Raw genomic sequence first — 12,347 nt, forward strand, 5'->3', positions numbered from 1 at the left:
GTAAATGAGGATCTAAGATAGGAAAAGATAAATTTAAATGTATAGTTCCTTTATCAGAAAGCTAAAAGGGAGTTTGGTCAACCTACAGTAGATAATTAAGGAAGTACCTAGAGAGATCACATAGTAGTGGAAGAAATATTTGAATAATCAGATGAGTTATTTGAAGTCCATAGCCATCTACTAGTGGAGCTAGACAGCAAGTCACCAAATTCTAACACATGTGCCATTAACATGTGTGTGGTAAAAAACATTTGGTTTAACAAGCCAAGTGTTATTGATGACCTGGTGTTGCACTGGTTTGAAGCATGCCGGTTAAGATGGCTACTGTTGGGCCTGGTGCTGTGGCATAGTAGGTTAAGCATCCTCCTGTGGTACTGGCATCACATATGGGCACCAGTTCAAGTCCTAGCTGCTCCACTTCCCATCTACCTCGCTGCTGACAGCCTGGGAATGCAGTAGAAAAGGGCTCAAGTGCTTGGGCCCCTGCACCCGTGTGGGAGACCCAGAAGAAGCTCCTGACTCTAGGTTCCTGGCTTCGGATTCAGCTCTGGCCATTGCAACCATTTGGGGGAGTGAAGCAGCAGATGGAAGAACCCTATCTCTGTAACTATGCTTTCAAGTAATAAATAAATCTTTTTTTTTTTTTTTTTAAAAAGGAAGAAGATTGCTACTGTTGTGTTTGTTTACAAGTCGTAGCCTCTGTTGAGGATCACATAGGTTCTCGTACTAAGCTGAGCTCCACTACCACTAATGCTTTTCCACAAGCCAAGAAGATTTTTGCTAGTTAGTAACAAGGAACATTTTGTGAATTAATCTCTTTCTTAATTGTTCTGCTTCTATTTGAAAAAGATGAGTGCTGCAGAAATTTTGTTTTGCTGATGTGAGGAGACAGGAGGAAAATGCATTTCCTGTCACCTTGGTTAAGGACTGGAAGCTTTGTGGTTTTCCTAGATAGGCTTTGACACAAGAAAGGCGATGCTGTTTTTGTTCCTTGTACATCTTTAGAAATTGGCTTCTTTGGAAGTTCCTGACATGATACTTCACTGAACTGGAAAGTTCGAGAACAGAGGAAGACAACCTCTGGGTCAGGATAACGTAATCTTTGTGTTCTTTTAGCATATACAGTCTTTGCCAGGCTGGCTGAACTTTCCTTGCTAGCCTCATTTCCTTTGCCAAAGTCACACCAGCCTGACTTTCTTGTCCAGTGAACCATGTGCTTATACACAACTGACTGCCTTTTCTCATCCTCTTCTTTCTGATTGGTCCATTCAATCCTTCTCTTCTCTGCCTGGCAACTTCTATTGTTCCAGGCCTCCATCCTTTCTTCTGTGAAGAGACCACATCACAAAGGCTTAAACGGAGGTTGATCCAGTAACTGTGTGAAGAATGAGTTGCAAAGGAGGGTCTGGAGGCAAGATGACTAGTGTTGGAGGTAATGAAGGTCGGGTGGATCTGAGTTGTCCAATATGGTGGCCACTAACCAATGTCTAAATTAAAATGAATCAAAGTAAAAATTAAGTTTTCAGTTGTACTAGCCACATTTCAAGTGCTTAATAACTTTGTGCAGTTAGCAGTTACTGTATTGGGCAGTCTAGATGAAATGAAACATTTCCATTATGACAGAAAGTTCTGCCACACAGCACTTCCAAAAATCAAGTCCCTAAATAAAAATGGCATTCATCCTATAGTCAGGTTGTATGTGTTGTTCCTTAACTGAGCCATTCTTTGTACCTAACCTGATTGTAGCTGAGTGTATTGCGAATAGTATACTCATTGCAAGTGTGGATGCAATTTAAAATAATAATCAGGTTTAATGTCTGTCACTTAAGTGCTTAAAAATAACTTTTAAAGATGCTTATTTTAATTTCATTTGAAAGGTGGAAAGAGAGACAGACACTCCCCTAAATGCATGCAATCGTTGGGGCTGAGTCAGGCTGAAGCCAGGAGCATTGGAATGCAGTCCTGGTCTCCTGCATGGGTAACAAGTGCTTGAGCCTGCATCTGCTGCTTCTTAGGGTGTGTGTTAACAGGAAGCTGCACTAGCAGCCGAGGAGCTGCAACTTGAACCTGGCAGTCCAGAATGGGATGTCTTAACTGCTGCATCAAATGCCTGCTCTCAAAATAACTTTTGAATAAGCAACTCTCAGATGTATTTATTATTTATATATGTTTCCCCACCTATTTCTGCCCTTAAAGAAAAGGCTTAATTAAATACATTTATTTATTTATTTATTTTCTTGACAGGCAGAGTGGACAGTGAGAGAGAGAGAGAGAAAGGTCTTCCTTTTTGCCGTTGGTTCACCCTCCAATGGCTGCTGTGGCTGGCGTGCTGTGGCCGGCGCACTGCGCTGATCCGAAGGCAGGAGCCAGGTGCTTCTCCTGGTCTCCCGTGGGGTGCAGGGCCCAAGTACTTGGGCCATCCTCCACTGCACTCCCGGGCCACAGCAGAGAGCTGGCCTGGAAGAGGGGCACCCAGGACAGAACCCGGTGCCCCGACCGGGACTAGAACCCGGTGTGCCGGTACTGCAGGCGGAGGATTAGCCTATTGAGCCGCGGCGCCGGCCTTAAATACATTTATTTTTATTAATTACCTCTGCTGGGGCCATAAAATTTGCTGTTTGCAAACTCTTTTAATGGTTTTGCCTTGTATAGTCTTGACCTTTTGAGGATAAACCCTTGCTGTATAACAGCCTTCTGTCGTTGCTGCCTTTGAAGAATTTCATTTAATTGACTGAGAAGTCATTTTTTATATTTCTTTACTTCAGCCTACTCATCATCTCCACCCCGCCTACTATGAGTAAGCCCTAATAATAGTTCTCCAAAAGTTATCATAATTTTGGTTTTTTCTCCATTTTAATTTTCACATCTTGTTTTTTTCTTTTTCCTAAAGATATATTTGGAAGTCAGTTACAGAGAGAGAAAGATCTTCCATTCTCTGCTTCACTCCCCAGATGGCTGCAATAGCTAAGGCTGGGCCAGCCCAAAGCCACGAGCTTCATCAGGATCTCTCTCCAATGTGGGTACAGGAGTCCAAGTACTTGGGCCATCTTCTGCTGCTTCTCAGGCATATTGGCAGGGAGAGGTGAAACAGCCAGGACTCAAACCAGCACCTATGTGGGATGCTGGATCTGCAGGCCTGAGCTTAACCCACTGTGCCACAGTGCTGGCCCCCTCACATCTTGTTTTAAGTCACTACCATCTTTCCCCTGGCTGACAGAAGTAGCATCCTAATCACTCTGTTTCCCACTTAATCCCCAAAGATTACTTCCCCACATAATAAGTAAAATGAACTTTTAAAAGGAAAATCAGATACTGTCAGTCTTGTTTACAACTTTTGCTTCTTATTGTGCTTAGAAAGTATTCCAGATGCCTCAGCCTGTCCTAAAAGGCTGCTTCTGAATTGGCCTTCGTCGTCTTAGCTAAACTCATCAGCACACCATGAACCACTCTTGCCTCCTTCAGGTTCCTTTAATAAACTTGGTCTTTCCTGCCTTTTTCTTGCTACTCTCTCTGGATTACTCTTTACCAGTCCCCACCCCCCCCGCCCCAAGATCTATTTATTGAAAAGTAGGAGACACAGAGAGATATATTTTTCTTCTGCTGTTTCACTCCTTAAATGGCTGCAATGGCTGAGTCAAAAGCCAGGAGCCAGGAGCTCATCCAGGTCTCCCGAGCACTTGGGCCATCTTCCACTGCTTTCCCAGGTGCATTAGCAGGGAGTTGGATCCCAAGTGGAGCAGCCAAGACACAAACCCATGCCCATATGAGATGTTAGCATCGCAGGCAGCGGTTTAATCCCCTGTGATATGTCAGCCTCTTTACCAGTTCTTGCATGAATAGTTCCTTCTTAGCCTCAAAGTCTCAACTATAGTGTTACTTCTTCAAAGAAGATTTCATTCTCCACTCCACAATAGGTTCCTTCTGCTTCCACTGTGTTCTCGTTCTAGTATCATCCCTATCATTGTGTGGATTTCTTTTTTTCTTTGAAAGACACACACACACACACATACACACACACAGAAAGAAAGAGAGAGAATCTTCCATTCTCTGGTTCAGTCCGAGTGCCTGCAATAGCCAGGGCTAGGCCAGGCTGAAACCAGGAGCCCAGAAGTCAATTGAGATCTCGAGGTGGCAGGGATCCACGTATGTGAACCTGAGGATCATTTGCTGCCTCTGAGGTATGCATTAGGCGGAATCTGAAATCATAAGTGGACCTGGGACTCCAAGCCAGGCGCTCTGATATGCGATGTGGACATCCCAAGCAATGGCTTAGATGCTGTGCCAAACTTTGGCCCCAGTATATGGAATTCTATTTTATATACTGTGTACTCTGTCTACCCTTGTAAGAATATAAGTTCCATGAGGGTAGGAAACAGCTTTATTTTCTGCTGTATCACCTGTACCTAAAACAGTACCTGGCACATGTAGTTGTGTTCAGTAAGTGTTTAATAACACTGAAGATCTGACTGCTTCCTAAAGCATATAAAAGGAACTCACCCTTTCTCTTCTTCCCTTCATTGCTATTTTCTACTAGAGGTCTTCTGAAACTTCATAGAAAATGCATGCCATGGAAAAAACTCCATGGTTTCAAAGATTTCTTTTTTTAAAGATTTATTTTATTTATTTGAAAGACAGAATTACAGAATGAGGCAGAAACAGAGAGGTCTTCCGTCTGCTGGTTCACTCCCCAGATGGCTGCAATGTCTGGACCTGCGCCGATCTGAAGCCAGGAGCCTGGAGCTTGTTCCGGGTCTCCCACATGGGTGCAGGGGCCCAAGAACTTGGGCCATCCTCCACTGCCCTCCCAGGCCATAGCAGAGAGCTGAATCAGAAGAGGAGCAGCCGGGACACAAACCGGCGCCCATATGGGATGCCAGTGCTTCAGGCCAGGGCTTTAACCCACTGCGCCACAGCGCCGGCCCCAAGATTTTTTTTGTTTTTAAGGTTTTATTTTAGGGGCCAGTGCTGTGGCGTAGCAGGTAAAGCCTCTATCTGCAGTGCCAGCATCACTTACGTGTGCCAATTTGAGACCTGGCCGCTCTACTTCTGATCCAGCTCTCTACTAATGGCCTGGGAAAGCAGCAGAAGATGGCCCACATGCTTGGGTCCCTGCATCTACATGGGAGAACTGAAAGAGGCTCCTGGCTCCTGGCTTTGGATTGGCCAGCTCTGGCCATTTTGGCCATTTGAGGAGTGAACCAGCAGATGGAAGACCTCTCTGTAAAGATTTATTTAATTGAAATGCAGAGTGAGAGAGAGAGAGAGGGAGAGAGAGATCTTATCCCATGGATACTTCAAGTAGTGGCTTTACCCACTGTGCCACAGCACCAGCCCTTTGAAGTTTTTTTGTACGAGAATAAACTGATCTTTTAATTCTATGAACTTTTTTTTAAAGTGACACTTTATATTTTACATTTGAAAAGTAGAGAGAGGAAGAGAGAGAGGGAAGTCTCCCATTTGCTATTTCATTCCCCAAATGCTTGCAACAGCTGGGGCTGCGCTAGGCTAAAGCCAGGACCTTGGAACTCAGTCCAGGTCTGCCGTGTGGGTGACAGAGACCCAAATACTTGAGCCATCACTTGCTGTCTCAGGGCACCCATTAGAGAAAGCTGGAATTGGTAGCAGAACTGGGATTTGACTCAGGCACTCAGATGTGGGGTGTCTTAAGCAGCATCCTAACTGCTGTGTCACATGCTTCTATGAACCTTTTTTTTTTTTTTAATATATTTATTTGTGACAGAGGGAGAGGGAGGGAGAGAGAGAGAGAAAGAAGTTGGTAGATAGGTATGTCTTATATCCTCTAGCTTACTCTCCAAATAGCAGCAACAGCCAGGGCTGGCCCAGGCCAAAGCCAGGAACTCCATCCTGGTTTCCCATATGGGTGATAGGGACTCAAACACTTGGGCCCTCTTATGCTGCCTTTGCAGGAGCATTAGTGGATCAGAAACAGAGCAACTGGGACTCGAACTGGCGCTGTGATATGGGATTGCAGTATTGCAAGTGGCAGCTTAACCCACTTTGCCAGTGATACTGGACCCATCCCTGAACTTTTTGACATACTCCCAAATATGAAAGGAATCTCAGCATGTTTTAAATGTGAGTATCCTATGCCCTTTACACCAGTGACTTTGTGGCTGAATTTCATCTTTCACTTCATGATATCATGGCCCACTGCTCTTTGAATGGTTGGTTTCAGTTGGGAAATATAGTGAACAATACATCTGGAAATACTCTGTCATGTTTTGATCTGAGAAACCCTAGAGAACCAGCTGCTGATTTGAAAGGCTTTTCTTATGATACAGACAGTCTATTGTCTACAAAAGCACTAAGTGTTGCACAGTGGGGTATCTGTGTTGCTTTTCCCAAGTTATTAACTTGAGAGAAAAAAAAAAAAAACTTGTATTCATTGACTTCTGTATGACTTTTTTCCTCTGAGAATAGTTTATTGTGTTATTTTCTTTAGCTTATTTACTGTACATTTATGATTTTTCTTAATAACTTTTAAATATAATTCAAAAGTTTTAAAATGATTCAACAGTAGGATTGAGGTACTTTATATTCTAGGTTTAACAGTTTCACAGATTTCTGCATTAAAATGTGGCTTATAATTTAACACTCCTAGGTATCTTTTTATTGATAAAATGGTTGGCTTTCAGCATTCACTATTGTATTAAAGTTTTCTTCTTGTGTGTGGATATGTAGCCTATCATCCAATATTGGAGTCCCTGAATTTGCTTCTCATCTCTGGCCTGATTCTGTCTTCCTGCTAGTGTAGACCCTAGAAGGCAGTGGTGATAATTCAAGTAATTGGGTTGCTACCACCCATATGGGAGACCTGGATTGAGTTCCCAGTGGCATAGTCCTGGCAGGTGTAGGCATTTGGGGAATGAATGAGTCAACAGGCTCTTTTTGTTGTTGTGTTGTTGTTTTTCTTCTTATTATTATTATTTATTTTAAAGTCAGAGTTACACAGAGAGAGAAAGAGAAGCAGAGGGAGAGAGAGAGGTCTTCAATCCACTGGTTCACTCCCCAATTGGCTGCAATGGCCAGAGCTGTGCCAATCTGAAGCCAGGAACCAGGAGTTTCTTCCGGGTCTCTCACGCAGGTACAGAGGCTCAAGGACTTGGCCCATCTTCTGCTGCTTTCCCAGGCCATAGCAGAGAGCTGGATTGGAAGTGGAGCAGCTAGGACTTGAACCTGCGCCCACATGGGATGCCGGCACTGTACCTGCTATGCCACATTGCTGGCCCCCAGTCTCTCTTTGTTTTCCTCTCTTTCTGCCTTTAAAATTAAATAAGTAAATTTTTAAAAAAGATTTATTTATTTTACTTGAAAGTCAGAGTTACACAGAGAGAGAAGGAGAGGCAGAGAGAGAGAGGGAGAGGTCTTCCATCTGCTGGTTCACTCCCCATTTAGCCACGACAGCCGGAGCTGTGCTGATCCAAAGCCAGGAGCAAGGAGCTTCTTCCTGCGCTTCAGGCCAGGGCTTTAACCCACTAAGCCACAGCACCGGCCCCCATTACACATAATTTATTACTGAGGTTTCTAGATTCGAAGGAAATTTCTCTATTTTTTAAAAAATTGTTACAATAACTACCATAATATGCTTCCACAACAACATACTTGGGTATCAATATGGAGTACAAACATAATGTTGTATTACCCCTTCTCCAACATAACTAATTTTTCAAAAATGTTCCTTTAGTTTTTTTTATAGTTGAAAAGCAGAGCAACAGAGAGAAACAGTGAGCAAGAGAGAGAAAGAGGGAGATAATTTCCAAGCAGGTTCACTCCCTAATCAATCCCCAAATGCCTATAACAGCCAGGACTGGACCAGGCTGAAGCCAGGAGCTAGGAACTCCATCAGGGACCCCCATGTGGGTGGCAGTTGTCCAAGTACTTGAACTATCATTCACTCCTTCCCAAGATGCCTTAGTGTGAAGCTGGATAGGAAGCAGAGTAGCCAAGACTCAAGCAGGCACTCCAATATAGGATACAGGAGTCCCAGACAAGAGCTTAACCTGCTATGCCACATGTCCACTCCCAGAATAACAAATATAAATGCAACATTGGGCACAGTTGAGAAAAAAAAAAAAGAGAAATTTATCACTGAGAATACATATGTGCAACTGCCAAATCTCTAAAGGGTGTCATGAAATTCATGAATCAAGTTTTGCAAACAAAAATGTCTATACAGAAAAAAATGGAAGCTACTGAAACTGGGGAAAATATTTGAAGCAATTATGATTCCAACACTAGAAACAAAGTAGAGAGATATGCAATTTCACTAGTAATCAAAAAATTGAAAACCAAAACAACATATTTCCCTAATTATAGAGTAACATAAAAAGAAATATTATATAATGCTGAATGCAACAGGGAACAGACAATTTTATACCCTGTGGGTAGCAATGTAAACTGGCATATTCTGTTTGGAAAACCATTTGCTAGTACATGTTAGGAGACATAAAAAAAGTCATACTTAGGAGTATATTGGAATATACCCTATAAGCAATCATATAAAATACAGCAAAAATATTCAAAAAGTATTCTGTATAATGTTATTAATAACAGCTAAAACACTTTTTAAATAATTTACCCACCAAAGAGGAAAATTTAAGTAAATTAAGATATAAGGGGCCAGCGCTACAGTGTAAAACCACCCCTGCAGTGCTGGGATCCCATATGGGTGCCAGTTCAAGTCCCAGCTACTCCTGTTCCGATCTAGCTCTCTGCTATGGCCTGGGAAAGCAGTAGAAGATGGCCCAAGAGCACCCACGTGGGAAATCAGGAAGAAGCTCCTGGCTCCTGGCTTTGGATTGGCTCAGCTCCTTCCATTGCAGCCATATGGGGAGTGAACCAGTGGATGGAAGACCCCTCTCTCTCTCTCTCTCTCTCTCTCTGCCTCTCTGTAGGTCTGCCTTTCAAATAAATAAATAAATCTTTAAAAAAATTACAAGAAAGATCTATATATTTACACTGAGTATTATTGGGCCATTGAAAAAATGGTTGTAAAGAAATAGCACATTGGGAAAATGCACATGACTTTATATTTCATTTCAAAGAAAGGCTATAAATAAAAATAATGATTACAGTAAACAAAAAATCCATGTGTATAAAGCAAAAACACTAAAAAGCAAAACAATATGCTAGTGATAATTATATAAACATTTGAGAAATTTTCTAAAGTTGCATCTGCATTTGCTACTTTTTAAATTTTTTGAAAGATGACTATATGATTTTTATCATATAAAAAGTAATATTCAGGGGCTGGCATTCCAGCACAGGAGGGTAACTACTGCCTGAAATGCCAGCATTCTATACCGGAGTACCCGTTTGTGTCTGACCTGCTCTGCTTCTGATCCAGCTCCCTGTTAACGCATGTGGGAAGGTAACAGGATATGTTCCAAGTAATCAAGTCCCTGACACCCATGTGGCTTTGTGACACTCTGACTTTGGTTTTGGCCTGGCCTAGCCACTGTTGTGGCCATTTGTAGAGTGAACCAGCACATGGAAGATTTCTCTGTGTAAGTGTCTCTCCTTCTTCCTGTCATTCTGCCAAAAAAATAAATGTTTAAAAAATAAAGTATTCCTCTGAACTATAAAGGTGCAATTATTTCCTACCTAATAATTTAAATAATTATCTGTCATGTTTCATAAATCTCCCAGATAATAATGGTCAACATTTTTTAAATTATCAAAATACTAAATAACACTAACTAGATTATGCATGTGTACATGTATGGATTATGTCACAAGTAGAACACACACTCACTTTCTTCCAAAGAATTCTTTTGAAAAACTAGGATTTTCTGTCATCAGATCATGCATTATAACACGCTTTCGAAGAACAAATCTTTTTTTAAAATTTTTATTTTGGGGCCGGCATTTGTGGCATAGTGGGTAAAGCCACCACCAGCAGTGCCGGCATCCCATATGGGCACTGGTTCTCTTCTTGGCTGCTCCTTCCCATCCAGCTCTCTGCTATGACCTGGGAAAGCGGTAGAATATGCCCCAAGTCCTTGGGCCCCTGCACCTATGTGGGAGACCCAGAAGAAGCTCCTGGCTCCTGGCTTCAATTGGCACAGCTACAGCCGTTGTGGCCATCTGAGGAGTGAGCCATCTGATGGAAGACCTCTCTCTCTGTCTCTACCTCTCTCTGTAACTCTTTCAAATAAATAAAATAAATCATTTTTAAAAATTGTGTAATGGTATTTTTTTGTATATTCATAAGCAATGGTTTTTAAAAGTCTAAAAATTTATATTTGAGTTGTGAATCTTTTCTTCTTCTAGGTTGGAAAAGAGACTGTTCAAACCACTGAGGATCAGATTTTGAAGAGAGATATGCCACCAGCATTTATTAAGTGAGTAATTAAATATTCTCTAGCTAAGCAGAATAATTTTCTTTTTATGAAGAAAAGTAACTAGTTCTAGGAATAATTTCTTTTAATATAAACTCACATTGAATCTGGGAAACATCACACTTAGTGAAATAAGCCAGTCCCAAAGGGACAAATACAATATGTTCTCTCTAATTTTTGACAACAGAGCACCTAAAAGGAAACCTGTAGAAGTGAAATTGATTTTTTATTATTTTCTTTTTCTACTTAATACCATTGGTCGAGCTCTTTACTTAACGTAGAATTATTCATAGGTGTATAAATCCAATTGAAAATAGATCCGAGTAGAAAATAAGAGTGAGGATAAGAGAGGGAAGAGCTGTATAGTTCGTCACATGTTCCCACAGACTTGCCTCTGAGGGTAAAGCTAAAACTTGCCATGGGACTCCAAATCTCATTAAGCTGGGTGGTACTAATGCCATCTGAAAAGCTAAAGTGATCATATTAAGTGTGTAATTGATCATATAGATAGGATTAAATGTCAAAGGGATCACGTAAATAAGACCAAGTGTCTGGTAATAACAAGATAGAATTAAAAAGGAGAGACTGTTCCAACACGGAAGCAGTCCACACAGCAGACTCATAGAATGACAAGCACCCTAAACAGCACCCTGACCTCAGAATCAGCCCTTAAAGCATTTGGATCTGGCTGAAAAGCCCGTGAGAGCATTTTAGGCATGGAAAGTCAAGACACTGGAAAAAATGATCTACATGAAGGATCTCTATGAGGCCCCAGTGGAAAGAAGGGGCCATCAAAGGATGTACTTTTCTCTGAAGGGAGGAGAGAACTTCCACTTTGCTTAAGGCCCTGTCTAAATACTGAGGGAATTTGTGGAGTCAAAAGGCTTCCATAACCTTGGCAGCTCATGTTAAGAGCCTTGGGTATTCACTGACATCATAAATAAGAGTGCCAATTGTTAAATCAACAGCAGGAGTCAGTGTGCACTTACCATGTAGGACCTCTGTCCTTAATATATTGTACTATGAGAATTAACTATAAAACTTGTTTTCAACCAGTGCTTCATACTTTGTGTGTCTGTGTGGGTGCAAATTGTGGAAATCTTCACTTAGTATAGTGTTGGTCATCTGTATATAAAGTTAGTTAATTAAAAATGAATCTTAATGAAGAATGTGATGGGAGAGGGAATAGGAGGTGGGACAGGACTGGGGAAAGCAGGTATGGGGGGAAGAACCACTATATTCCTAAAGCTGTACCTATGAAATTTGTATTAATTAAATAAAAGCCTTCCTAAAAATATATATAAAGCTCACATCTATAATTGAAATACCAACTTTTTGACTTTGAGTATTTTCCTACTATTGATGTTAGTCACTGAAGGTAGGTATTTTTGACATACTGATTTTTAGTAAAACCCTGATTTAAGATTGCATTCCAAAATGGGAACATTCTGACAATAGCATGAGTGAATTTGAATTATATACTAAATGCCTTTGCTTGGCAATAAGGGAATATCAGTAAATATGAACTTTAATAAATCTGTTACACATTATAGTAACATTTTAAATTTAAGCTATATTTACCTATGTCTCAGTACTCCTACAAATACTTTGCAGATATTTTGTTCCATCTTGTGTAAAACAAATAGAGATACTGATTAATTAAAGCTTCTTAAGTTCTTTTCATTTCTTTTTTGTTTGAGAGGCAGACAGACAGAAGACACCCTCATCCATTGGTTCCTTCCCCAAATGCCCAAAACAACCAGGGCTGGTTCAGGCTGAAGCCATTCTGGAGCCGGAAGCCAGGAACGTCATCCAAGCCTTCCACATAGGTGGTGACTCCCAGCTACTGGTGCAATCACCTGCTGCCTCCCAGAATTTGCATTAGTAGGAAGCTGGAACCAGGAGTGGAGAAGGGACTTTAATCCAGGCACTCTGATAAGTGCTGTGGTTGTCCCAACTGGATCTTAATTGCTATACCAAATGCCT

The 12,347-nt window shown here is 41.4% G+C and overlaps 1 protein-coding gene across 2 annotated transcripts in view; it reads left to right on the forward strand.

Annotated features, from left to right (window-relative positions):
* The window catches only part of VCL (vinculin), a 131,466-nt gene that overhangs the window by 36,988 nt on the left and 82,131 nt on the right, over positions 1 to 12,347 (forward strand). For both annotated transcript variants that reach the window (XM_002718405.5, XM_002718406.5), the window contains exon 2: positions 10,294 to 10,364. In XM_002718405.5, the coding sequence (XP_002718451.3) occupies positions 10,294 to 10,364 (71 nt within the window). The remainder of the gene's footprint in view (positions 1 to 10,293; positions 10,365 to 12,347) is intronic.

Source organism: Oryctolagus cuniculus, chromosome 15, assembly GCF_964237555.1.
Source record: "Oryctolagus cuniculus chromosome 15, mOryCun1.1, whole genome shotgun sequence".
Taxonomy (NCBI): domain Eukaryota; kingdom Metazoa; phylum Chordata; class Mammalia; order Lagomorpha; family Leporidae; genus Oryctolagus; species Oryctolagus cuniculus.